The sequence below is a fragment of the Neofelis nebulosa genome, chromosome 4 (assembly GCF_028018385.1).
Source record: "Neofelis nebulosa isolate mNeoNeb1 chromosome 4, mNeoNeb1.pri, whole genome shotgun sequence".
NCBI lineage: Eukaryota > Metazoa > Chordata > Mammalia > Carnivora > Felidae > Neofelis > Neofelis nebulosa.
This window is the reverse complement of record NC_080785.1, coordinates 131617868-131642922: the sequence shown is the minus strand read 5'-3', so window position 1 is coordinate 131642922 and position 25055 is coordinate 131617868. Positions and strand designations below refer to the sequence as shown.

The 25055-nt window shown below is 41.4% G+C and overlaps 1 protein-coding gene across 12 annotated transcripts in view; it reads right to left on the bottom strand.

The window, feature by feature from the left end:
* The window catches only part of FOXP1 (forkhead box P1), a 511285-nt gene that overhangs the window by 56069 nt on the left and 430161 nt on the right, over window positions 1–25055 (bottom strand). For all 12 annotated transcript variants that reach the window (XM_058728782.1, XM_058728781.1, XM_058728793.1 and 9 more), the window contains one exon: window positions 2809–2913. In XM_058728782.1, the coding sequence (XP_058584765.1) occupies window positions 2809–2913 (105 nt within the window). The remainder of the gene's footprint in view (window positions 1–2808; window positions 2914–25055) is intronic.

The following is a 25055-nucleotide window of genomic DNA, read 5'->3' as shown; positions in this document are numbered from 1 at the left end:
TTCACGAGAGCCAATTTGATTACTCTTTAGACTGCACACAGATGTGGGAGAAGCGAATCTGCAAGAAGACTAACTTATTTTCCACTACATTAAGCAAGACACTGAAACCTGAAGACAACTCTGAATTTCCCAGAGCTAAAATCATGCTGTAGAGGAAACTCAGAATCCTGAATTTGTCATATATGGCCAATCAATGGGTAACTCAAGAAATCATTAAGAGAGCAGTGAGTTCGAGGGTTTTTTTCTTTCACGTTCAGCATTTACTCTCCCATTTCTGGTTTATATACTTGTTTTTCACACTTGGGAACCAAATCTCTCATCCCTAACCCCCATGTGGTTCACGTGGGGTGAAGGGTGAACGTCTCTATGTGCTCTGGAGGTGGCCATGTGATGGAAGGAAGGCTGGCTACAACACTGTGACTGGCTCAAAGCTGGAACACGTGACTCAATCTGGGTCACTGGGTCAGGGGGAGCCTGCTCGGGACTACTGGTGGACGACAGAAAAAGAGGTGCACTGTGAGATGCATCAACTTGTGGCATATAGATTTGTCGTCTTTAGTTCTACTTGGAAAGAGCCTAAGAGTGAAGGCAACACAGAAGAAAACCAAGCCAACAGACACAAAACCAATGCTCCAATAGGCTTGTTTAAGCTTCTAGATCCAGCCATGCTTGAGGCAGCTATCCCACTGGACTTCCTAGTTATAAGAGCCAATTATCACTCCCCAACTCCCCCCTGCCGTCTTGGGGGGGAGGGGAGAAAGGGGTTAAACCAGGTCTGTAGCTTATAAGCGGAAGTCTTCTAACAAACAGAAGTCATTAAATACTAAGAAATAAACAGGCAACCATGGCAGGTTCATAGTGGCTACCCAATCCACTGAGCAAACATGAACCAAGAACATGTCGCGTCATGTGCAAAACCACAATAATTGACAGATGGTTTCCTATAAAGATCCAGGCTCCAAATATCCTTAAAAGGGGATTTAAAAAAAAAATAAAATTCATTAGTCTAGGCCCCAATTTTCATGATCATTAGATTCTTTTCTTTCGTACGAGGTTGGTTTAAAATTGTGCTATCTCATTGTAGGGGCACAAGAAAAAAATTACATATATATATATAAAATTGTCAGCTTAGTGATAAATGGACTTCTGATTTGAGGTTGAGGGTGGAAATACTCTGATTATTAACAACATTTTTTAAATGGATCATACTGAAAAACTGCCTTTTTCCCTTTGTGGCTCTAAAACTGATACACCAAGAATAGTCATAGCGATTGTGTATTTTTAAAGACTTTATGAAAATAAATCCTATTTACAGATGGTTATCGACCATTCTAGAGATAAGTGAAATTAGCACCAATGTATTTATCAAAGCTAGCACTGGTGAAGAAGGTGAAATCAGAATTTGAAAGTGGTTTCTGCCAAAGTCTTTTTCTCTCATTATCTAAATACAATTAGATACAAACATAACATAGATTTATGTATCTAAATACAACAAAACAAAGATTTATAATGAGTGATTTATAAGAGAACAAAGCCCAATAACACAACTAGCGTGAATCAGAATAATTATAAAGGGCTTTTGCTTACTTTAAAGTATCACTGCCCTTGATTGTTCATATTTAGGAACAAATTTTAGGCATCTCTTGTAAAAATTTTTTTAAACACTTAACTTTCTAATGACTACATAATGCTCATCAAGTAAATTATTAAAGCTGGGAAGCTCTGAAATAGATTCACAGTCTTCATTAATTAAAACACCATATCAGTGAAACTCCTTTCAGGTAAACAATGAATGGATCTTTAATGGTACGTTCTTAAAACAGTTGTATGCAGATCCATAAGGCTAAATATAGAGACTGCTTTAAGAATATACAGACCACACAAAACTAGAAACCTGTACACAAATCAGCTGTTTTCTATTTCTGGGGGCTTGAATGAGAGGGAAAAGCCAAAAGCAAAGACCTCCCAACTCCCAATCTATAAGCCATCACGAAGTCAGACGTAAAGGAGTGATACACGTGCATATGTTCAATTATTGCGTAATATATAAATATACTAAATACAATGTATTATTATATTCAGCCCATCTGCCAATGATTCGGTGATACTACCGATAAATTTATGGGGTGTCAATAACACAGGGCAGTTTAGTCTGAGATGATTAATCTATCATTTCTTTACAGAGATACTTTAGCAATGTTACAGACTTAAGTGGGATAATCCAAGTTTTCGTCATACTTTAATGGTAGAAATTAAAGTTACTCCATCCTCCCCATAAGGACAAGAATTGGAACTAAAGTCAACACCAGGATGGAAAGGTAAGAAGCAACTTGGCAGCATTTCCTTGGCACCCATTTCTTAAGTGTGTAAGTCATGTGTATAAAAATGAAGGGGACTAGTCACTAAGCTGCAACTGGCCGTGAAGTGACAGCAGTCTTGTAAACTTAAGAGTATGTCAGTGACTCAGTATGCAGACCAATGAATACAAGTGAAAACTAAATTCTGGCAAATTTAGTACTGGGAAAATTTTTATTTAATCACTGTCATCCTGAGGAAACAGGTAAACGATAGACTCTTACCAAGAGCATCAAAACTACCCTTGGGTGAACCTCTTTTGCCCTTTACCATCTACCCTCCGCAGATTCTGGGACTATTCCTAGGACGATGTGCTAGCCCTTAGGATCTAGAGTCCATTCTCAAAATGGGGGTGTGAAACCCTCCATCAAAAAGGTATTTTATAAGGAAAAGCATGAGCAGTGGGAGGTGATAGCTATGTAAGAGAAGAAAGCGATATAAAATCATTCTTACTTCAGAAATGATTGGAAATCTTCGCACACTGCTTCACAGCCTGGCCACTTGCATACACCATGTCCGTAGAGAGGATGGCTATGGGGGTGCTCCTCGTGGGACAAACTGAAAAAAAGCACACACGCACACACACACACAAAAGGACAAGAGAATGAATTTGTTGCCAAGAACCATCCCAACAGGCTTAAAAGGCAAGAGGAACCCACATGTCTGAAAGTGGACATGGAGAAATCTAGGGTTTCTTTTCCCCAGGCATTTACAAATTAATTCTGCATTGTTATCTAAAAGCAAGAGTTAAATTCCAGACTGTGACTAGTCCAATGTTAGAAATGTACCACCACGTATGAAAAGTGTTTGACAGGCTTTTGTTAGAGGCAAAGCTCTCTACTCAAACTGTGAAGGATTCTTTAAAAAGCTAGAATTTATCATTTAATCTACATAATGAAAATGATCAAATCTGTACTTGATTTTGAGATTCTCTTGCTGTTTTCCACCCAGGATATTATACATTTTCCTCCTCCCTTCCACTAGAAAACTGCTTTCACATAATTGTATGATCTTTTCACAAATTAATTTTATCAAGCACCGAATAGAGCAATTAAATAATTTAGCATCAAATAACTTAGCAAGACAAATATATCCAAGTAGATGACTAGCTTAAAAACACTAGCGACAGCAGGAAGATTACATCCCTAAAATTATAGACACCATGACTGAGAAGAAACTTGGCATGAACATAAGGGGTTAATCCTTCAGTGGGGTTCCAATCAATATGTAATGATTTGACCACAAGGATCCAAGTCATGGGATGCTTTGATCCACACCATGTGGTGCTTGGGGAAGTGTATCTGTTGCACTCGCTGATGATCCATATTCTCAAATATTTTCTCTATTAGATTTCTGCATCCAGACTTCTTTCAGACAAATTATTTTTACAGTCATTTCCATAACCTTAGATTCCATCAAATAGAAATGTAAAACTAACACTGAGAGTTCTGTTTCATACTCAAGCACATTCTCTTCAAGGAAAGGGCTATTTTGCAACTTATTCCAGTGTCTGTGATTCTGAACTTGAATCATGACTCCATACACATACACGCAAGCGCACACACATGTGCAGCTTGTAGATTACAAGGATGCGTATTCACATATTATCGATCGTTTCACATTCACAGAGCAGACATACACAAACGCCACTTGTCCCTGACTTACAATGAATCTGCATTTGGCATATTACCAACAGTTAAACTAAGGAGCACTAAGAGTAAACACACATGTGCATAGAACTACACCTTATCAAAGATCAATAGGTCTATCTATGGCTTTTAAATAATTATGTTGGAAATTTAACATAATTTGAAAAGAGCGATCAGCTTTTTTTTTTTTGCCTTTAAAAAAATAAATAAATAAAAAAAAATTACACAAGTCTTACTGATAAAGGTGCCCCTCATGAGAGAAAAGAGTAACACAAATGAACGAAGGTAGCTCTATAATGGGAGGTACACAGCCCCGTGGCCAAAGGATATTCTCTAAGCAGTTAAGAGGGCAAAAGTCCACCGGACCAATGGAAAGAATTACTACCAATCCAAGATCATCTTCAGATTTTTTTTAATGTTTATTTATTTTTGAGAGAGAGAGAGAGCCAGAGTGAGAGCAAGAGAGGGCAGAGAGAGAAGGAGACACAGAATTGGAAGCAGGCTCCAGGCTCTGAGCTGTCAGCAGCGAACCGGATGCAGGGCTCAAACTCACAAACCGCGAGATCATGACCTGAGCTGAAGTCGGACGCTCAACTAACTGAAGCCATCCAGGCGCCCCACATCTTCAGAATTTTTAAACAATATATTAGAAATGATGACCTAAGATGATGTTAGTGTAACTATTTTGGTAATCATGTCATGATACATGTAAGTCAAATCATTATGCTGTACAACTTATACAATGCTCTACATCAGTTATATCTCACTAACACTAGAAAAATAGATATGATACAAAAACAGAATTTCAAAAAATTACTGACAATATTTGAAACTAAAGAGTCCTTCTAAGGACTGAATTCTCAGCTATTCTGAGGGAAACCACTGAAAATGAAAACTATTCCTATCAATAGCATAGAAAGAAAAAAAAAAAACCTAACCATAGTTATGTTCTTTACCAACTTCATTAAAATATTTTCATAATGTTAAAATTTTTTATATCTATAAAAATATATAATACACATTTTTCAGAAATTGAGGCATGAAGATTTCTATCACCCATTTATAAATATTTTCAAAAATGTTTACTGAGGGAGAGAGAGCATGCACGTGTGAGGCGGGAGGAAGGGCAGAGAGGGGAGAGACAGAGGATCCAAAGCTGACTCTGCACAGTCAGCAGAGTCAGATGTGGGGCTTGAACCCACGAACCGCGTGACCACGACCTGAGCCGAAACTAAGTCAGAAGCTTAACCGATTTAGCCACTCAGGTGCCCCTCGTCCTTTCATATTTAACCTAATCTTGTTATTAAAGAATTTCTGTTATCGACTAGTCTTCAAAATCCTTATTTAGTAAAGCAAAAAGCCCACCATAAACCATCTTAGCTCTAGTTACATACTGAAATTGGTCAAACCATCCCTCTATTTTGGACACTGAGACTCCCTTCGTGTTTCATACGCCTATGAACAATGTTAAAAATAAAATTTACCAGGTCAAACATCCCAGTATATAACTGATTTTTACAAGATGCATTCAGAGAAATGGAATGAGTCAATTAATGAGTACTCAGTTTTAAAATTCACTATGAATATTCTATCAAGTTGCTCTCGAGAGATGCTGCATGCCGACTATGTTCTTAACCATTATACATACTTTGTGTAATTCCTTAAGTTGGAAACCAAATGCCTCAACTGGTTAGGGTTTAAAATTAATACCACTAGTTAAAAACTGCCAACGGTTATTCTTCTGTGCTTTTTTTGTTAAGCGGAGAGTGTCCTGAAGCTAACAGTATGAAAGAAAATGGTAGGTGTTTGCTGGAGGAATTTATGATTACAAATAAAATATACATGATTTAACATGGGCTCTGCCATCCCTTCTCCCCCGACCCCATCTCTCTGCTTTTTGGTTAGGTTATTTGTGAAGGCCCCGCGGCCTGAATAAAAACTACTCTGCTCCAAGAATTTATTTTTAGTTCAACTTGGTATCCTTATTTTTCAAAGTGAGAACAAAGGACTGTCCACTAAGACTTTATAGAAAGACAAGGCTCCCAGAACTAAAGAAACCCAAAACCCTCACACACATGTACATAGTTACATACTCAGAATACCTCTTGAAAACTTGTCTCTACATTAAAACAACATTTACTATGAAAATAAGATATGCTCTTATTTTCCTAAGTTCACACAGCGATAACGCTGAGACGGCTACTAAAGAAAGTCCATTCCCCTGCCACCCCATCCCCACTCCACACGGAATTAACCCACCCTAGATAATAACACTGTTAACATCTGGTACGTTATTGTGCTTTTTCTTCTAACACATCACTAGTTTATGAAAATGGAAACATACTATATACTGCCACCTGTTTTTCATGTTTGATATATAATTCAATACTTCTATTTATTTTGTGCGTCTCACAGATACTTTTATTCATGCTGTGAAGGAAAAAATACTGTTTTAAAAAACTTTTACTTATTTTTTGGGAGTGGTTTGGGAAGGGCAGAGAGAGAGGGTGAGAAAACAGAAGCAGGCTCCAGGCTCCGAGCTATCAGCACAGAGCCCGACACGGCGCCTGAACTCACAAACCATGAGATCGTGGCCTGAGCCGAAGCAGGAAGCTTAACCAGCTGAGCCACCCAGGCGCCCCTGAAAAAAAAAGCACTTCTAAAAGTGTTCAGTGATGGATGTTCCACAATGCAGCTTACTGCAATTTACAGCCAGACTGGTGTTCCCAGCTAACATGTGTTCCAAGTAAAGCTGGTTAATGACGACCACGAGCAGGTGCAGGACTGGAAACTTTGAAATCTTTACTTCCTTTTTTGAAAAATTAATAAATTGATTAATTAAGAGAGAGAGAATAGCTCAAGTAGGCTCCACACTCAGTGCAGAGCCTGAAGCAGGGCTTGATCTCATAACCATGAGAACACGACCTGAACTGAATTCAAGTGTCCGACACTTAACCGACCGAGCCATCCAGGCTCCCCTAAATCTTGACTTCGTTTATCAGCACTCCTGATTCCACAAAAGATGAAACCCAATCAACCCCATTCCTAACCAAATGTCCTGGTAAACTTAGGTACAGTAGGGCTTCATGGGGATCCAAACATTTTTAATAAGGTTTTGAAGCATCCTGGTGCGCAGGACCACTGGCTCAGGCCACCATGACCTGCGTGGCCAGTGAGTATAATTGGATACTTTTAAATACATGGTTGTCTGAAATAAAATGCTAGGCTTTGAAAGGAAAAGAAACAGGCTGGCAGTAGTGCTCTGACAGAGCATCTCTGGAAAAACCCGTAAGGAACCACACTGTCAGAGGTGGTGAAGAAATGGAATTTTCACCATGTCACGTTTGAAGTTTTTATTTTATGCACTGTAGGAAGGCTGTGCTGTTCGACTGTTATTTTTTTTCATTTACATGTATGAATACATACCTATATATGCACACATGACAAAATCAAGTGCTACTCAGGACTCAACTTTGAGACTGCCATCTTCCTTGACAGTGGCACAGCAAAGCACACAGCATGGGTGGCTGAGTCCAGCTCCTGGCCTTTCAAGCATGCTGTGTGGTATACCAGCTGTACTTGTGAATGGGAGCTTTTCTGTTTCACTGGAAATGTGGAACAAACATTTATATTCTGACTGCCTTTTGGGATGGGCAAAAAGTGAAAGAAGTGAAAATGAGTAAAAAATGTTTTTTAACTTGAATTATTTATACATGTTTATAGGCTGAAACATGGTGGAAGACGGCAATCCAAGGACCCAATGGTCAGGTAAAATCAGTGAGCCCAATCATTTCAATAAGTTGTCCTAGGTAAACTCAGCAACGTTTTGCAAAGTATATACTTCCGGAAAGCTGCCAAAGCCAAGGATGAATAAAGACATATTTGGTTTTGAAGGGATTTAAAAATGTTGGTCCAAACTTAAACTTTCAAAAACATAGAGTCAACTTTTTAATAAATTATTTTTTACTACAAACTCCCAGGTTAAAAATCCCAGGGGCAGGGATTGCATCGGACTCATCTCCACACACTCACATAGGACATGGGCTCAACAAACGTTACATGGATTCAGGAATAAGAGACAATAAATAATTATTCTAGGCTATTGGTTTTGCTGTGGATGTATCATTCACTTAGTGTTTGCCTTTTTTTTTTATTCTTGAAGGTGAAGGCCAGAATGATGCCTATCCACTCGAGAAAACAGGGTTGTGACACCTTCTTTTATTTAATTTTACTTCTAATAATATGAAATACAAATAGTGTGCAGTCAAGAAAAGCCAGGTGATTTAAACTGCTCTTAATAATCCTTGGTATATAAAAATTAAATGTTTTTTTTAACACGAGAACAGTGACAGCATTTCAGATTAGAGAGAACCAACTTGTCATAAATACGATTACATATAAGTATGTAATAACAATTCCTGACCTTACATGATATCACACACAGTATATGTTCTTCTGTATGGTGTAATGGTGTCATTTTCAAAGACATTTATTTAAGAGTTTTTCCTATTTATTCTTCTTATGTCAAAGTATACCCGCCAGAGTCCTAACTTCAATACAGACTTGAGCCTCTGAGAAGATTTTTTATTTTATTTTTTAAATGTTTATTTATTTTTGAGAGAGAGAGACAGAGCACGAGTGGGGGAGGGGCAGAGAGAGAGGGAGACACAGAATCTGAAGCGGGCTCCAGGCTCTGAGCTGTCAGCACAGAGCCCGACGCGGGGCTCCAACTCACAGAGTTGAGATCATGTGAGATCATGACCTGCGCTCAAGTCGGATGCTCAACCGACTGAGCCACCCAGGTGCCCCCTTCCAAGTTCACTTCTTAATGACAACTTGAAACTGCAATCATTAAATTCATCTACTGCAACTAAGAACAATTTCTCATTTCAGTCCATTCTCTTGAGTGTCTGTATTAGTCCTGTAAGTTAGTTTTCTGTAGGCACACCTCACTGTACTCAGTGTCAGCCAACTTAAAGGCAGTTCCCCTTTCGGCTGACAGCGCACCCAGCTTCTCCTGTGCCCTGACCCAGGTTCTCCTGTTTCTCTTCTGAGTCTACCCCAATTTGTGTTTTCGCTCTTTTCCAAGTGTGCTCTGTTTTCCTCCTCTCCAGATTCCTGATTCGACTGTAAACAAAAGTCTGCATCTGTGTGCACTGCTTTTATAGTTTCCCTTTGTCACGCTCCCCCCAAGTTAACCCCAAATTATAAAATGTATTTTATTTCACTGGCATGTTATTTTATTAATCGAGTTGTGAAAGACTGCTGGTCATTCTCTAATCACTCAAAATTGTGAAATATGGGGGCGCCTGGGTAGCTCAGTTGGTGAAACATCTGACTTGGGCTCAGGTCATGATCTCATGTTCCTGAGTTCAAGCCCTGAATCGGGCTCTCTGCTTTCAGCACTGAGCCTGCTTCAGATCCTCTGTCCCCCCTCTCTCTCTTCCCATCCCCTGCTCCCACACTCTTTTTTCCTGTAAAAAAATTTTTTTTAAATAAAAAAATTGTGAAATATGTTTTTCTTTTTTAAGTGTTACTGAGAGATTCATATACCATACGATTCACTCTTTTAAAGTATATAATTCAATGGTTTTGAATATGTTCAGAGTTGTGTAACCACATCGCATATAATTTTAGAACATTTCTATCACACCAAAAAGGAATCCTATACCCATTAGCAATCACTCCCCATTTCTTCTCAACCTTCAGTTCCTTCCCACCACTAATCTTCTGTTTCTAGACATATGCTGATTCTGGACATTTCATATAAACAGCATCATACAAGATGTGCTTTTTGTGTCTGCCTTCTTCCACTTAGCACAGTGCTTTGGAGGTCCATCATCCCTGTAGTATATATAAGGGCTTCATTTCTTTTTTTCAGCTGAATAGTATTCCACTGTGTGTGTGTGTGTGTGTGTGTGTGTGTGTTTATGTATCCATTTTTTGTGTATGCATAGAATTTTTTGTGTATGTCCATCAATTTATCCATTGATGGACATTCGGGCTGTTTCCACATTCTAGTTATTGTGAACAGTGGTGATATGAGAGTGCAGGTATATGAATGAATACATGTTTTCAATTCTTTTGGGTGTGTATATCTAAGAACAGAACTGTCGGGTCATGGGGTAACTCTGGTGAACACGTGGAGGAACCACCAGACCAGTGTTAAAATCAGCCGCACTACCTTATATTCTAACCAGGTTTATTTGACGGTTCCAATTTCTCCATATCCTTGCCAAGACCTATTGTCTTTAACCTTGCCACCTCACTGCATGTAAAGTGGTATTTTTTTGTGTTTCTGATTTGTATTTACTTACCATTTAATACTGTTGAGCATCTTTTCATGTGCTGTGTATCTTCCTTAGAGAAATGTCTATTCAAATTATTTGTCCAGTTTTTAAAAACTGGGTCATTTGTCTTTTTACTCTTGAATGACGTTTTAAATATACATACATATATATTTATTTTTTTGCATCTCAGTTTCTCATCACAAAAATAGTTACTCCCATTTTGTGGACTACCTTGCCAGGTTCTTGATGGTGTGCTCTCAAGCACAAGTCTCTGATTTCGATGAAGTCCCATTTGTCTGTTTTTTCTGTAGTTCCATGTGATTTTGGTGTCACATCAAATAACCCACTGACTGATCTAAGGTAATGAAGATTTATTCCTATGTTTTCTTCTGAGAGTTCTGACTGTCACATTTATGTCTATCACTCATCTTAATTTTTGTGTATGGTGTGAGGAAGAGGTCCAACTTCATTCTTATTTTTGGCATGTTGTCCCAGGACCATTTGATGGAAAGGTCATTCTAGTTCTCTCTTCAACAAATTGTCTTGGCACTTTGTCAAAAACCAAGTGAACATAAATTCACTTTTGGTACATTTTGCACACAGGCACTGGGCAAAAACGACACACCTTGTGGATGAATGAGGAGGAGGTGCTTAGTGATTACTGACTGAAGGGACGAAGGTCGTCTATGCCTTCTAGTAAGGACTAACAGATCCTTACTGCTGCTGTGGAGCAGGAAGCTTTTCCCTTCTAAACTATTCCTCACCCTCTACAAAGACCCCCCCCCCCAAACTGCAAGCGATCCCCTTGCTGCCACCTTCGACCGCTTAGGAGCGGTTCTGCCTCCCTCTCTTTGCCACTGATCACCTCCCTCTTTCCCACCATTTGGCCTCTCATTCAGCCAGCCAAAATTAGTGGCATACTGACCCTGAGACAGGCACCGAGGTTACTACGGACGAAGACCAGTTCTCTGAGAAAATGAACTATTGCCTCCCTACGGCTCAAGTCTCTCCTGGTCTTTTTTCCAATTCTTTGCTCTCTTGTCCACGTGCACGTGCTTGCTTCTGTCCACCCCATTACCACTTCAGTCACAGAATCTCTCTCTCTCAGATCTGTCACAGCCCATGATCTTGGCTGGGTGGCAAGGGGCTGCTCACTCTCTGCCAAAACATTTAACGACTCCAGATACCTCAGGTTTCCAGAAAGATGTTCTCCTGATACAGTTTCAGGACTACCTAGTACTTAAAAGTACCTTACATTAAACTGTGATCATAACCACGGCAAGTGTCCATGAAAGCCACTTTTTTTTTTTTTTTAAGTAGGCGCCACACACAGCATGGAGCCCAGTGGGGGGCTTGAACTCACGACCCTGAGATCAAGACCTGAGCTGAGATCAAGAGTCAGACACTTAACCGACTGAGCCACCCAGGTGCCCCTGAAAGCCCCTATTTTACAGCTTCTTCTTTTATTTGTTTAATTCTTTAATGACAACTTACACAGAAATGGTACCACTTTCTCTTTTTCTCTCGCTTCACTTTTTAGTTCTTATCACATTTCCCTGCCTTCTACTCTGCTACCGCATCCTAGTTTCAATGACATTTTAAGTATCAGACCAGGGATTTCTCAGGTTTAGAGATGGGATTATGAATTTGATTTCTGGTGATGAAGTGGTATCAGAAAACATGCCTTCAGATTTATTTATACCAAATGTTCATGAACTAACTGATACATTTATGATATATACAACATGTCGGTTTCCATGACACCAAACTAGGTGAGTTGGCTTTGGAACGCCATCACAGTGGACCTCGTAATATGGAGCGATGCGGATGAACAGAAGCAGAAGAGAAGATTACTTAAATCTCTCCCACGATGTTCCATCTAGAGTTGATCCTTCTGACGTCTTTCCCACTATTGTGTATATCCTGCAAACCAGGTGGAAGTCAAAGTCCCTTATGGAAAATAAAATGACAGGTCGAGTTTCTTCATGGGTCCCGCTGCAGTAAGAGGAGGAGAAGGTCTCACACCTGACTACAAACGCGCAAATGATGTGTGGGAAAAGGGGAAATGAGGATGCGAGTACAGCATCCTTTTTCCTGGCAGCTTTGTAAAAATGACCTTTCTCCTTTCACTTTCACTGAAAACACTTCAAGAAGCAGGCGGGCTTCTCAAGGCCCATCGAAAGCTGGGAGACGGCTCAGACGTTTTTCTAGCGTACTACCTTCATTTTGCTTTTCCCTCATTTCAGAAATACGCCATCCTACGTGTTTCTCTATTGGTTTTCCACAAGTACGTGGGCCAGCATTTCTATAACCTTACACAGAGAGAAGGGTGTTGGAGGAAAGCCCACGACACAGTCCAGGCTAGAGGGAGTGAAGATGGAGTGTCCACCACCTGGAACACACACACGCTTCTCTCTCTCCCACTCGCTCATGCGGTGAATCCTTGACTCTCCTTCCCCACAACGCTCATCATCTCAATTTTCTGCTGCTTTTCAAATCATGTTTAATTAGAGGATTTCACATTCCCTTGTGATATGATATTCATGAGTAAAACTTGCAATTGGAGTGACTGTGAATTAGTCTATTAAGTGCCAGATTTGTGCTTTTAAACAATGATTGAGATTATTGTTATTATCTGCTCTCAATATTGTGCCTCGAGATGTGAGGGCTACCTCAACTAACTTTGTATCTCAAGTACAAGCTTTTAACTCCTTAGGTCCAGGAGTTTCCCCTCCCCCCTTGCATTACAGATTATCCTGTAAGAAATACAGGGTTCCCTTCCCTGCAATGGCCCTCAGGGCAGGGCCCACAAAAGCGGTGCGTGGGGTGAGTTCGAATGATATACAAATATCCTCACTTTCATAGTTATGAATTCAGGTTCATGTGTACTAGAAAAAAAACTCGACCAATACATCAGATTCATGACTTGTCAGTGTCACATTTTTTTTTTTTTTTTTTTAAGTTGCGCTCCAATAGGGAGCCCAATGCAGGACTTGAACTCATCAACCTGAACTCGAGACCTGAGCCACCGTAAGAGTCAGATGCCCAACTAACTGAGCCACCCAGGCACCCTCAGTGTTTAATTTTCATGAAATCTATTTAGGTTAGTCAGTTTTAAGAAAAATATTAAGTAATAATTAGTTAAAAGGTATACGGAGATATGACAATAACTGGCCACGGCAGGACTCAAAGTCAATGCTGACTGGGCTTAAAAGATGGATGTTTGTACGGAAGCGTAAGGAAACGCAGCCCTCCTCTTCCATTGCTTTCCTTATAGTCATGCTTCTCAAAGTTTATTATGGATAGAAATCACTGGGATATCTTTTTAACATGCAGATTCTACTTTAGTACTTCTGGGTTGGGGCCTGAGACTGTGTATGTCTGCGAAGCTCGTGTGTGATATCAATGGTGTGGGGCCACGGACCACAACTTGTATACCAAGTCTCTTAAGCGCTCCCTGTTCAGCATCTGACCTCAAAAGGACTGTTATTAAAGAAGCCTTTCTGGCTTCTTAAAGGAGTGCTCATGGGCCCTATTCACTGTGGGTTGACAAACAAGTTAGAGATGGATAAAAATGGAAAGGGGTGACCCTGGGCACTCCTCACCAAGCAAGAGTTGCAGACTCAAAAAAAAAAAAAAAAAAAAAAAAAAGGCTGCCTGGCCCTGTTACCTAAGAAATACAGGCAAGGCTTTTTAAAATTTAGTATCACAAAGCAGGTAAGACTGAAGGAAGTTAGCATGGGGAAAGGAGTACTTCCTGTCTAATAAACACCAATTTTACATTAACCCAAATTCGGTGAGTGCTTTCATCTGAGAATGATGTCTGCCAGATACTACACTGATCTATCAGGAATACCCTGCCATAAACTGATGAACCGGTGAATGTGACCACTCAAAACATCACAGCCCCCTGACTCTCTGTCTGGTTGCTATCCCCGGACCCGGAAGTACAAGATGTATGGGTGAATAAACAGGATGGGGAATTAGATTTTTAGGAAGATAAATGATAGTTTTGGGCTTTTCTAGGAAACCAGGGTAAACATACCATGAACGCAGGGTTTCAATTCACTTGGCACAGTACCATATTCAGTCAAGGTCCCTCTCTTCAGCAAAAAGAGGAAAGCCTAGGGGTGCCTGAGTGGCTCAGTCAGTTAAGTTTCTGACTTTGGCTCAGGTCATGATCTCATGGTTTGTGGGTTCAAGCTCTGCATGAGGTTCTGTGCTGACAGCTCAGAGCCTAGAGCCTGCTTCGGATTCTGTGTCTCCCTCTCTCTCTGCCCCTCCCCCCAATCTCTTTCAAAAATAAACATTAAAAAAAGTTTTTAAAAAAGAGGAAATCCTACAAAAATATTCCAATATATGACATGCATGCACTCGACAGTGGCCCATAAAATATCACATGAAAGCAGAATGTGTATTTTTTAAAAAACTGGCACATTTATTCTAATTTATATTAGTTAAAAACATACCTAGTATCTCCAACCTCTGATTTCATAGGTATCATTTCTTAGGATGAGGCTTATTGGACTTAAATTTAAAAAAAAATGACTTGACAGGAGGCTGGATGGTTCAGTCAGTTAAGCGTCTGACTCTTGATTTCAGCTCAGGTCACGATATCTCGGTTCGTGAGATCAAGCCTAGCATCAGGCTCCATGCTTTCAGCTTGGAGCCTACTTAGGATTCTCTCTCTCTCTGTGTGTCCCTTCCCCAATGCCTGTGCACACTCTCTCTCAAAAAAAAAAAAAATTATAATTTAAAAAATGACTTGATTTGAAGAGAATAATAGAAATGATACGTAGATATGGCTAACCTCATGATAATGGGACACATACTCAGATGACTGAAGTTTGGGAAACCAAAAGTTTAAGACCTATTCTGCAAGGAGATTCAGTCTCTAGCTGGATTATCTTCCCGAGTTAACAATGAGTGGCAAGTCTCTGAAGACACACTTTTAATTAGAATTCTCAAGGGAGAAAAAAGAGCCTCGGGGTCATCCTGAACTTACTGGACAAAACCCCCCAAGGGCCACCACAACGGAGTGCACGACATCCAATGCTCCTAGGACTTAAAGCTGTAAAACATGGGATCTAGGGGCATCTCATGGGCAGGCTGGAGATGGGACTAGTAACTGGCTTTACTTACTTACTTACTTACTTTGACAGGTGTATTTTTTATATTTTTATTTTTGGGCATTTGCTACCATATTCCTTTTGGTACTACGCTACTTTACTGACTTAGGTTACTCACTTTAAAAGTCAATGGTAAGATTTACCCAACCTGGGGCGGGATGCCATGATCATGAGATGGACACTTCTCTTCCTCCCCACCCACATCACCAATCTGCCCCGTCTCTCCCTTCAGCGACACTGGGCAGAACACGCCATCTTGATTCTCAGACGCCCGGAGTATGCGCCCCAGCAGGACAATGGAGCAGAGAATGAGAGCCTGAGTGTCACAAACAGCGAGCAGGAGATGACAAGAGCAGGGTGCATACGTGTGCGTGCTGATGAATGGAGGAATAAAGAAAGGGGAGAAAAAAAAGAAAGGGAAGGCAGGAGTCTACCTCTTGTTTTTTACACCACTAAGGGCCATCCTCAGTTTACGAGAGTTTACCACTGGCAGTCTTAACACTGGGATCTCGCTAAGAAAACAGAATGCCTTCCAAAGAGTGGCTGTGAGCAACTGTGTCAATACAGACATAGGGACCACTAATCCAAAAATTATTAACACCATTAGGCAGGCATTCTCATTATGTCAATGCGAGTGTGTTTGCACTGGTGACTCACAAGGTCTATGTGGAACGTGTCCATATGTTAGAGGTACCAACAGTTACCCAAGAAAACCAAAGAACACAAATAAAAGTTCAATAGTAATTCTTCTTAGTCCTTCCTCCGGAACAGTCTGTGGAAGCCAGCACAATTATACTCAAGACCCAGAAGAATCATGTAAGTAAAGTGTGAGGGCCAGATGAATAAGCAGCAGACAAGGGCACAAGCAACATACAGATACAAATTGGCTGAAAACCATTAGGCACTTGCATTTAGGTTTCCTTAGATCTATCCCCTACTTTACGTAATTACCATTATTTCTCTGTAGGACAAGGCGCTTCATTAACGTTTGCCGGATTAAACTCTTCCCTACCTTTATTTTGGCAGGTTTTAAGCAAACACTGATTTTGTGATAAACATCACGTTGGGTTCCTAGATCAGAGTCTCAAACTGGGATTCATAAGAAGACCCGGTGGGGAGCAGTAAGATAATATTATAGTTTCTGTATGCATGTGTTAAAGCAACAGTAGGACTTTTCTAAGAATATACATGTGTGTATATGGGTGCCTATTTCTCACCCTTAGCCTCTAATTTTTTATATTACAGGTACTATACTACACACGTGTGTAACAAAAACACAGTGTGGATGTATGCTCAACACTTTTATTAATGATGGAGTGAATAATCAAATACATTTGGAGGTCACTGCCAGTTCTCTTCCTCTCTGAAAGAGCTGTACCCAATTTTCCATTTGGGGAGAAAGAGAACTGAACAGACAGATCGAACATAAAATGCTGTAATATTTGCTGTGGGCCTTACAGTATCAGTAGGAGCTCAACTGCTATGAGAGAGAGAGAGCAGGCAGATGGCTGAGGCACAAAAATCATCTTTGGACATAAAAAAAAAATCCCAGAAAAACAAAACAAGAGCGCTTACAAATGACTTAAAAGGCCAGCATGAGGAAATCTTAAGAGAATTTTTGTTCTGTAAAATAGTTTACACTGGGTCGCGGTGTTAAGAACTTGTCCCTTTCTCTCCGTCACTTCTCTGTCACTTTGAATAGTAGCAGGGGAAGAACGCCACAGCCTGTGGATGTGTGAGAGCAGCGGTTCTCAAAGTATGGCCCCTGGGAACTTGTCAGAGATGTACATTCTTAGGCCCTCCCCCAAATAACTGAATCAGAAGCACTGGGACTGAGGTTTGGCAGCCTGTAGGTCAGCCAGTCCTCCAAATGATTCTACTGCAAGTTCACTCAGGGTTGAGGAGCACTCTTAACAGAAACCCAGATTTTTTCCCTGTTTGCATCCTCTGTAAGGATCCACAAGACTAAGCAGGTTCTCCTACAATCTGTGGCCAAAGGGTAGCAAATATATAACTACACCTAACGGGTTCTTAATCTTTAACATTCCATTCGTTCACCTTCTCCTGTAGATTTCATCTAGTCTCTCTGCAATGAAATTTCGCACCTCTTATACCAGGCTGGCTATGCTGGATGATCAGGAGGTTAGCAATCAACAAAAGAGACAGGGAACCTTCCTTCTTGGAGCTCACTGTATTCAAAAATCTCACCTGCTACCTATGTGGGGGTGGGGGTGGAAATACATCCAGTGTGATATTCTTCTAGTGCTCATTTAAAACAAATTCTACTTGGGGCGCCTGGGTGGCTCAGTCGGTTAAGCGTCCGACTTCAGCTCAGGTCACGATCTCGCGGTCCGTGAGTTCGAGCCCCGCGTTGGGCTCTGGGCTGATGGCTCAGAGCCTGGAGCCTGCTTCCGATTCTGTGTCTCCCTCTCTGCCCCTCCCCCGTTCACGCTCTGTCTCTCTCTGTCTCAAAAATAAATAACCGTTAAAAAAAAACTCAAATCCTACAGTGTCACATTTTGTATATGTTCATATCACTGCATTTTTTACACTGTGTTCCAAGTAACTCTCTCCCTGTATGTCTCTGTGAGCTGCTTCAGGGGAAGAACTAGGTGGTGGCCCTTTATTTAATTTCCTGAACCTATATGGTTAATATATAATAAATGCTCAATAGATGCGGTTCGAACGAACAGACCACTCTGACAATAATGAACAGTACTCAATATTTACTGAGCACCTACTATGTGTCACAGCCTGCGACATGCCCATTTCACAGATGGCAAACTGAGGCACACTGAGGTTAAGTCACTTCAGTGAGCAGCCTGTAGTGGAATGCAGGCAGTCCAGATTCAGAGTCCACACCAATAACCACTAAACAACACAACCACCCCCACATTAAATGAGGTATGGGCCATGGTCCAGCCAAACATGTTCTTTCTGTCCCTGCCTCAAGGCCTCTGCTTCTGCTGTGTCCTAAGCCCTGAGGACTGTTCCGTCACTTCTCTCCATCTGTTCAAGGGTCACTTCCTCACAGAAGTTTGCGAGACCCAGTCCTCTCTCTTCCTTGCTTTATTATTTTTTTTTCAGAATTTATTTCTTTTTATTACGTAATTATTTGTTTGTTCTACTTCTGCTGTACTGTCAGCTCCATGAGGACAGACTTCGTTAAGCTCACAGCTGCATGCCCTACAGCCTAGGACACTTGGCAGGTGCTGAGGGTTTGGTAAGTTCTGCTGAATGAATGGATGCATGTCAGTACTGTCCAGCGACTTCTGCCCCACTCAGGAACCCAGTTTTGTTGAACTCTGGACAACTTCCCATTTTTCCTTGTTAAGTTTCTTTTTCTTTTTGCCTGTACAATCCCTCTAATTTATTCAAACACCACTGGATTATTCCAGCTCTTGGTGTCAAATTTTTTTTTCTAAATAAAGCAAACTGCCATTTATTTCTCACACTGATCTTTAACACGAGACTTCTTGTTCTTGTCATAAATATGACTCATGTGGAAAAAGGGAAGTTGAAGATAGGGGCTCATACGTACAAGAATGTTTCCATCAATATTTTAGATATAAAAGGTAGAGACATAGCCAGAGATGCCTGTCCAAATCTAAGGTCTATAGTAATACTTTCGGTGGAGTTTTAGCCTTTCTGATATATAACCTAAAATTCCACCAGATGACTCAATGGTCCCTCTTGAAAGCAAATACCGTATCATTTACACAAACACTTCAGGTTTTTCTTTCCTTCTGTCATAATACACCTTCAAACTCAACATTCACAGCCAAGATGTGAAATACACACATAGGAAAAATCCTTCAAAAATGGACTTCAAAGTATAAAAAAAGAAGGAAGGAAGGAAGAAGGAAGGGAGAGAGAGAGGAAGGGGAAAGGGAGAGGGAGAGGGAGGGAAGGAGGAAGGCAGGGAAAGGAGGAAGGGAGGGAGGGAGAGAAAAAGAAAGAAAGGAAGGAAGGAAAGAAAGAAAGAAAGGTAAGGAAAGGTTAAGGAAAGGAAAGGAAGAAACAAAGAAATAAAGAAGGCAGGAGGGAGAGGGAGAGAGAGAGGGGCAGAAAGAAAAAAAAGGAAGGAAAGAAAGAAGGAAAGAAAGGTAAGGAAAGGAATCAGAAAGAAAGAAGGAAAGAAAGAAAGAAAGAAAGAAAGAAAGAAAGAAAGAAAGAAAGAAAGAAAGAAAGAAAGAAAGAAAGAAAGAAAGAAAAAGAAAAAGAAAAAAAGAAAGAAAGATCAACCAACCAACCTGGCATTAGTCCGATTTCCTTGACTATAAAAGGAATGAAATTTGAAGGTCATAGAAGTATGTCTGTTTGTTTAGGGAAGTCTTACAGGTAGTATAAATATCATCAGCTACAGTTGCTATGGGGTCTGTTTGTTTACCAAACAAGAATACAAATAGTTACACAAAAGCGGAACAGCATTTAGGTATATAAATGGGAAGCTTTGCCTTCTGGTAAATTTCCCAAAGTGCCTCCTAAAGCGGTTCCTATTTTCACCTTCTTCACTGGGAAACCTCTGTTGCCTTGGTTCTCCCTTTTCAGTTCTAACACCTCCAGGGAATGTTTTACTCTCAGATTTGAGCCCAGTCATGATTTTCTTTTCCTTTTCCCCTTTTTCATTCTAAGATGGAAAAACCAAAACCACTAGCCCAAACTGTACCATGAAAACAGGCTTTGCAACTTACAATGCAAGAAAGGAACAAAAGCCACAGAGTGTACAGAAGAATTCTAGTACAGGCAAGTATTCTTTAAATTGAGTTATCTATGAACAACCACCTAGAAAAATGTGCGTGTGTGTGTGTGTGTGTGTGTGTTTTCATGGACTTTCTGTAATCCAGGTATGTTTCATGCACCTGAATTATACCTGCTCAGTTAACTGTTTGTTTCATTTTGGAAAACGAAGGCGGGGGAGGTGTGGGGGACGGAAGAAGACGAGAGGGAAGGAAACCAGCAAAGCTCTTCTGGAGTCTCTTAGTTGAGAGTGTGTGTGTGTGTGTGTGTGTGTGTGTGTGTGTGTAAGCATGTTATAGCTCAGATCTACCATAAGACAAACTGTACCACAGAGGCTGCTGTGAGTGGAAGCCTTCTCTTCACACTACATTGACCACAGTACCCACCAGGCACAGCCCCGACGCCTTCCTGTGAATGGTACAGACTGCCATATGGACGAAGACACTGAACAAGCTGTACAACTCTTGGCGACATGTGCCCGGGGGATTGTCCCATATTAACACCACCTGGGCTGTGGCAATTGTGCTCTGTATGTGCAGAGGCACTGAGGAGCCCATCAGGATGTTATTTTTGAGTACAAACAAAAAAGTGAATTACAGTTAAGAGAATTCTCTGGCTAGCATATCTGTTGCTCAATTCCCGAAATAGTTTCCCAAAGGAACGGTTATCTTCTTTATTCACACAGGCAGAAATGACAAGCTGGAACACATATTAACAATTTCCCTTTGTGAGCTTCCACTATTGTTTTAATGAGGAGAATATACTTTATAATATAGTTAGGCCTTGACTGATTACAAAGGGGGGTGGAATAAAGAACCTCAGGACTGCTGTACATATGTAACACGCTCATTTGCATTACCCAAGTGAGCCCGTCAGCACGGTGGTGGCTCCCTCGGAGACAGCTTCAGAGCCAGGCTACGGGGTGAAGCCAGTGCCAAACAGGCAGCTTTGGAAATCTTGAAAAAGAACGTGATTTAAGCCTCCTGTGCAGGTCCCCCCTCATGTGGCCCCATTACTGGCTTAAAAACAAGAGAGTGCTACTCATCATTTAAGTGAGAAGAGAAGAACGCTAAGGACTTTCCCAAACCACATGGCTTTCTGTAGACCCATGGCTTCCCTTTCCACTTCTGGATGGATCCCGTGTCCACCAAAGGAAATTGTTCCGTAATTTGAGTTCTTACGTGTGCATTTCAACAAGATACTCTTAAGGTATAAGGGAAAATGCTGTCAGGGTTCCCTCCAAATTGGTCTTCGCTGTTCTGCCATATGCTTTCCTTCACATTCTTAGTGTAAGAGAAATGTTAAGAAAGCTAATGTGTGTTTGGGAGGGGCCTGTGCCCCTTCCACACAAGTGTAAACACCTGTAAAATGGGTGGGTGCCAGCAAAGGGATTTGGTAGAAAAAACCCTATTAGCAGGACCAACTCAACAGAAAAGAATATCTATCCTACATGACGAGAGAAAAACGGGGGCTCAAATATAATTTTGCGGGAGAAACTGGGCACATTAGACATGAACTAGCCCATGGGTAAGATGCGTATTATATAACATCCCAAGAAAAAACATTAAAATCAACCCAATTTAAGAGAAACTTATCCAATGAATGTATCTCTCTAGAGCGATGATGTCATTTTATTGGAAAGCATGTATCGTTTAAACACAATAAATAGAAAAAGATTTATAGAGTCTAATGATGGTGTGTTATGGTAAAAGCCACTTTATTGAGATAAGATACAACAGCTGTTAGAGAATAATGGCTGAATTTTTTTTTTTTTAATCACCACACAAAGTGAACAGTCAAGAAAATCCATAAACCTATCCCTCATGGCATGCCAATATTGTAAAGATCATCTCCCTCCCCCCATCCTATGTATGAATGACAAGAGACGACACCATGCCACCCTGCCGTGACGGAACCTTTCTTCCCTGCTTCTAAGACCCAGAAGCAACAGGGTTTAAGCATGAGACAAACGGACTGCAGCCCTTCTAAGCATGATGATCACAAAACACCCAGCACCACGTCTGTGGTACAAAATGTTGATTGGACCTGGCTGTTTCTTCCTGATATAAACACAAATGATTTTGCCCTACACAGTCTACTGCCCAGACAGACAGACTCGGGACAGGTATCGCTCCCGCCAGTCTGCTTTGGGGCTAAGAAGCACCTGTATTTCAGGCCTCGGCGACAGGCGACATGTACTTCTCACTCACGTCCCTCACGACACGTGACAGGCCATGCCCAGCCTGCTCTTCACATTCTCTGCCGCTAGTCACCTGATCTGCCTCCATGCAAAAAGACGACGCAAGGGAGGAGAGCTGCTGAGACCCTTTGGAGCTTCTCCCAAATTATGGCTGAGCAGATACGTTTGGCCCCAGGCTCTCACCCCTCAAGGCTATGGCCTCATCCTGATCTCGGAGCTTCGCCCCATCAAGACTGTAACCCCGGAGTCTGGGATGAAGCCAAGGTGGTGCTGATCAACAGCCTACTTGAGAACGACTCCACTATGACAGTCATTGCAAGGACTTGAGGGTTGGAGAGACGCTGGTTCCAGTCCCTGCCTGGTACCCCAACTAACTGTGTTGCTGGTGCAAGCTACACGAGTGTTCCGAGCCCTCAAATGTCATCGTACAAAGAAGACAGGACCCCACAGGGTTACTGTCAGGATTAAATGGGAAGATCAGTATCTGGGCTTACGTGGAATCCTTGAAGCATGTGCCCAGCACTAACTAATAGTTCAGTAAACAGCAGCTGCGTTATCATCACCACTGCATACCAGCTAGCGATTCCTTCCGGCAATTCTACCGCTAACGTGTAGGTTCACACAAGAATGGCAAATCACTAGTGTTGTGGGCTGCATACGTCTGGGATGTTAATCCAATTTTAGGGGGGGAAACTCTGCCCTTTCCAACAGCGCCCAAACCCAGGTGAAGTGAACATGCCCACTGGCACTGCTTCTCAAATTTGAGCAAGCCCTGGGGATCTGGTTAAAGCAAAGACTCTGATTCAGTGGGTTTGGGGTGGGACCGAAGACCCTGAATTTCTAACATGCTCCTCCCAGGTAATGCCAAAGTTGCTGGCCGGCGGCCATTGAGTAGCAAGAACATAGGGTATGTGTGACCAATACCAATTCCTGACCCCATCACAGACGGGTATAATCCAATTCTTCAGGAGAGAGGCCTAGGAAGCTGTGTATTTTTGAAAATACCTGTGAAAATATCATCAGGAAATCTGAGAAACACTTTGCTTAGAGCTAAAATCAGGAGTTTGCAAATTATTTTCTGTAAATGGCCAGACAGTAAACATTTTAGTCACTGTGGGCCATGTTTCTGCTGCAACTGCTCCCACCAGCCGCTGTAGCATGAAGGCAGCCACAGACAATGTGTCAATGAATTATCATTGCTGTGTTCCAATAAAACTTTATTTTACAAAATGAGCACTGGGCCAGATGTGGCTAGAAGGCCATAAGTGGCTGACTTCTATTACAGATCAGCTGCCCCAGCACATAATGGCAGAAAGGAGCAGTAATGATTTTGAAGACAATCGGGGACGGTCTGACGGGAGAATGCTCTCTGGAATGCTCTAACGGAAAATAAAGATTTGGGGTAGCTCGTTGGTTCAAATGCCTCAAATCAAAAGAAACCGAGAAGAAATCATCTGGTTTTCAAAAAGAAAACAACAACAGTTGAAATGAGGAAGAGCTGTTCAGAGTAATGTGACCTAGAGCTGACTGCTTACATTTCTGGCTCAATAGTCCGGCAACATGAGTATGAAAACATGTAACAGATAAAGGCGTGTATAAGTGGAACAGTTCTACAAACAAACTTCTAGAATTTTAGCAAGTAAACCAAGAACACCAATACCAATTCATCAACAGAGAATTTCGTTCCAAAAAAAAAAAAAAAAAAAAAATAGAAAGAAAGAAAAATGAAATGCCAGGCCTGTCCACGTTTGAATTCCTTGCCTTTTGAAAAGAGTGGGGCGGGAAACACAAATGTTATTGTTCGTGTAGTCAAACACATGGCAGTATGTCAAGAAGCCACAAATCAGAAACAGAGACTGTGTCTGAAAGTGCACTAGCCAAGCAAAAACCTTTAGGGGTTATTTGAAGGCAGCTGCCCACTGTGGAGTGTGGAAAAGTGGGAAACGCAAGCAACTGGAATACACGGGGCTGTGTCAACACACGAGGAGAAGGAAGGAGGAACACGGGGACTGGGCAGAGGGCAGGTTAGGGAAGGGGCCCAACTTGGGCCACCTGATTCTGAGCACAATGGGACAGCCGCAGAGAGAGAAGAGACTGCACAACCATGGTCTTGCCAAAGGCGAAAGAAACCTTTTCTGCCAGGTGCTTAAGGAAGCCTCGACGCTAACATCTAGAGCAGCTGTGACTCTCAGCGACGCTCAAGTTAGCCAGCGGCGGCTGAACTGAAAGCAAAAAGCTGGGAAGGGTCAGCAAATTGGAATATTTCTAACGCAGACTGCAGAGGACAAGGGAAATAGGATAAAGAACGTATGAGGTGTTCGATGCAGAAACGCGAGATTCACGAGGCCAGGAGCAAAGGCGGGACAGTTTCAGAGGGAGGGAGGCTTGCTTGGCGTTTGTGTGCAAATCCAGCATGGGGTTCTTTTTGCTCCCTCTGTGCTGTTTCACGTTGTGAGTGGTTTATATTTTACAAATCCTACCCGCCCCCTGCCTTTAGGAAAGGCCCAGTAAATACCAGTACTGCCTTAAAAGAGCAAACTCTGCTATTTTCCTATAAAATGTGCTGATAGGCACACAGTAGGTGAAGTCAGCATATGTTTTGTTGGCTTTAAATTAAATTTAAACTTTATTTTAGGAGGGTCATTCTTATTGTAATTAAATATTCACTTCTGGGCTGAATGAAAACCTTAAG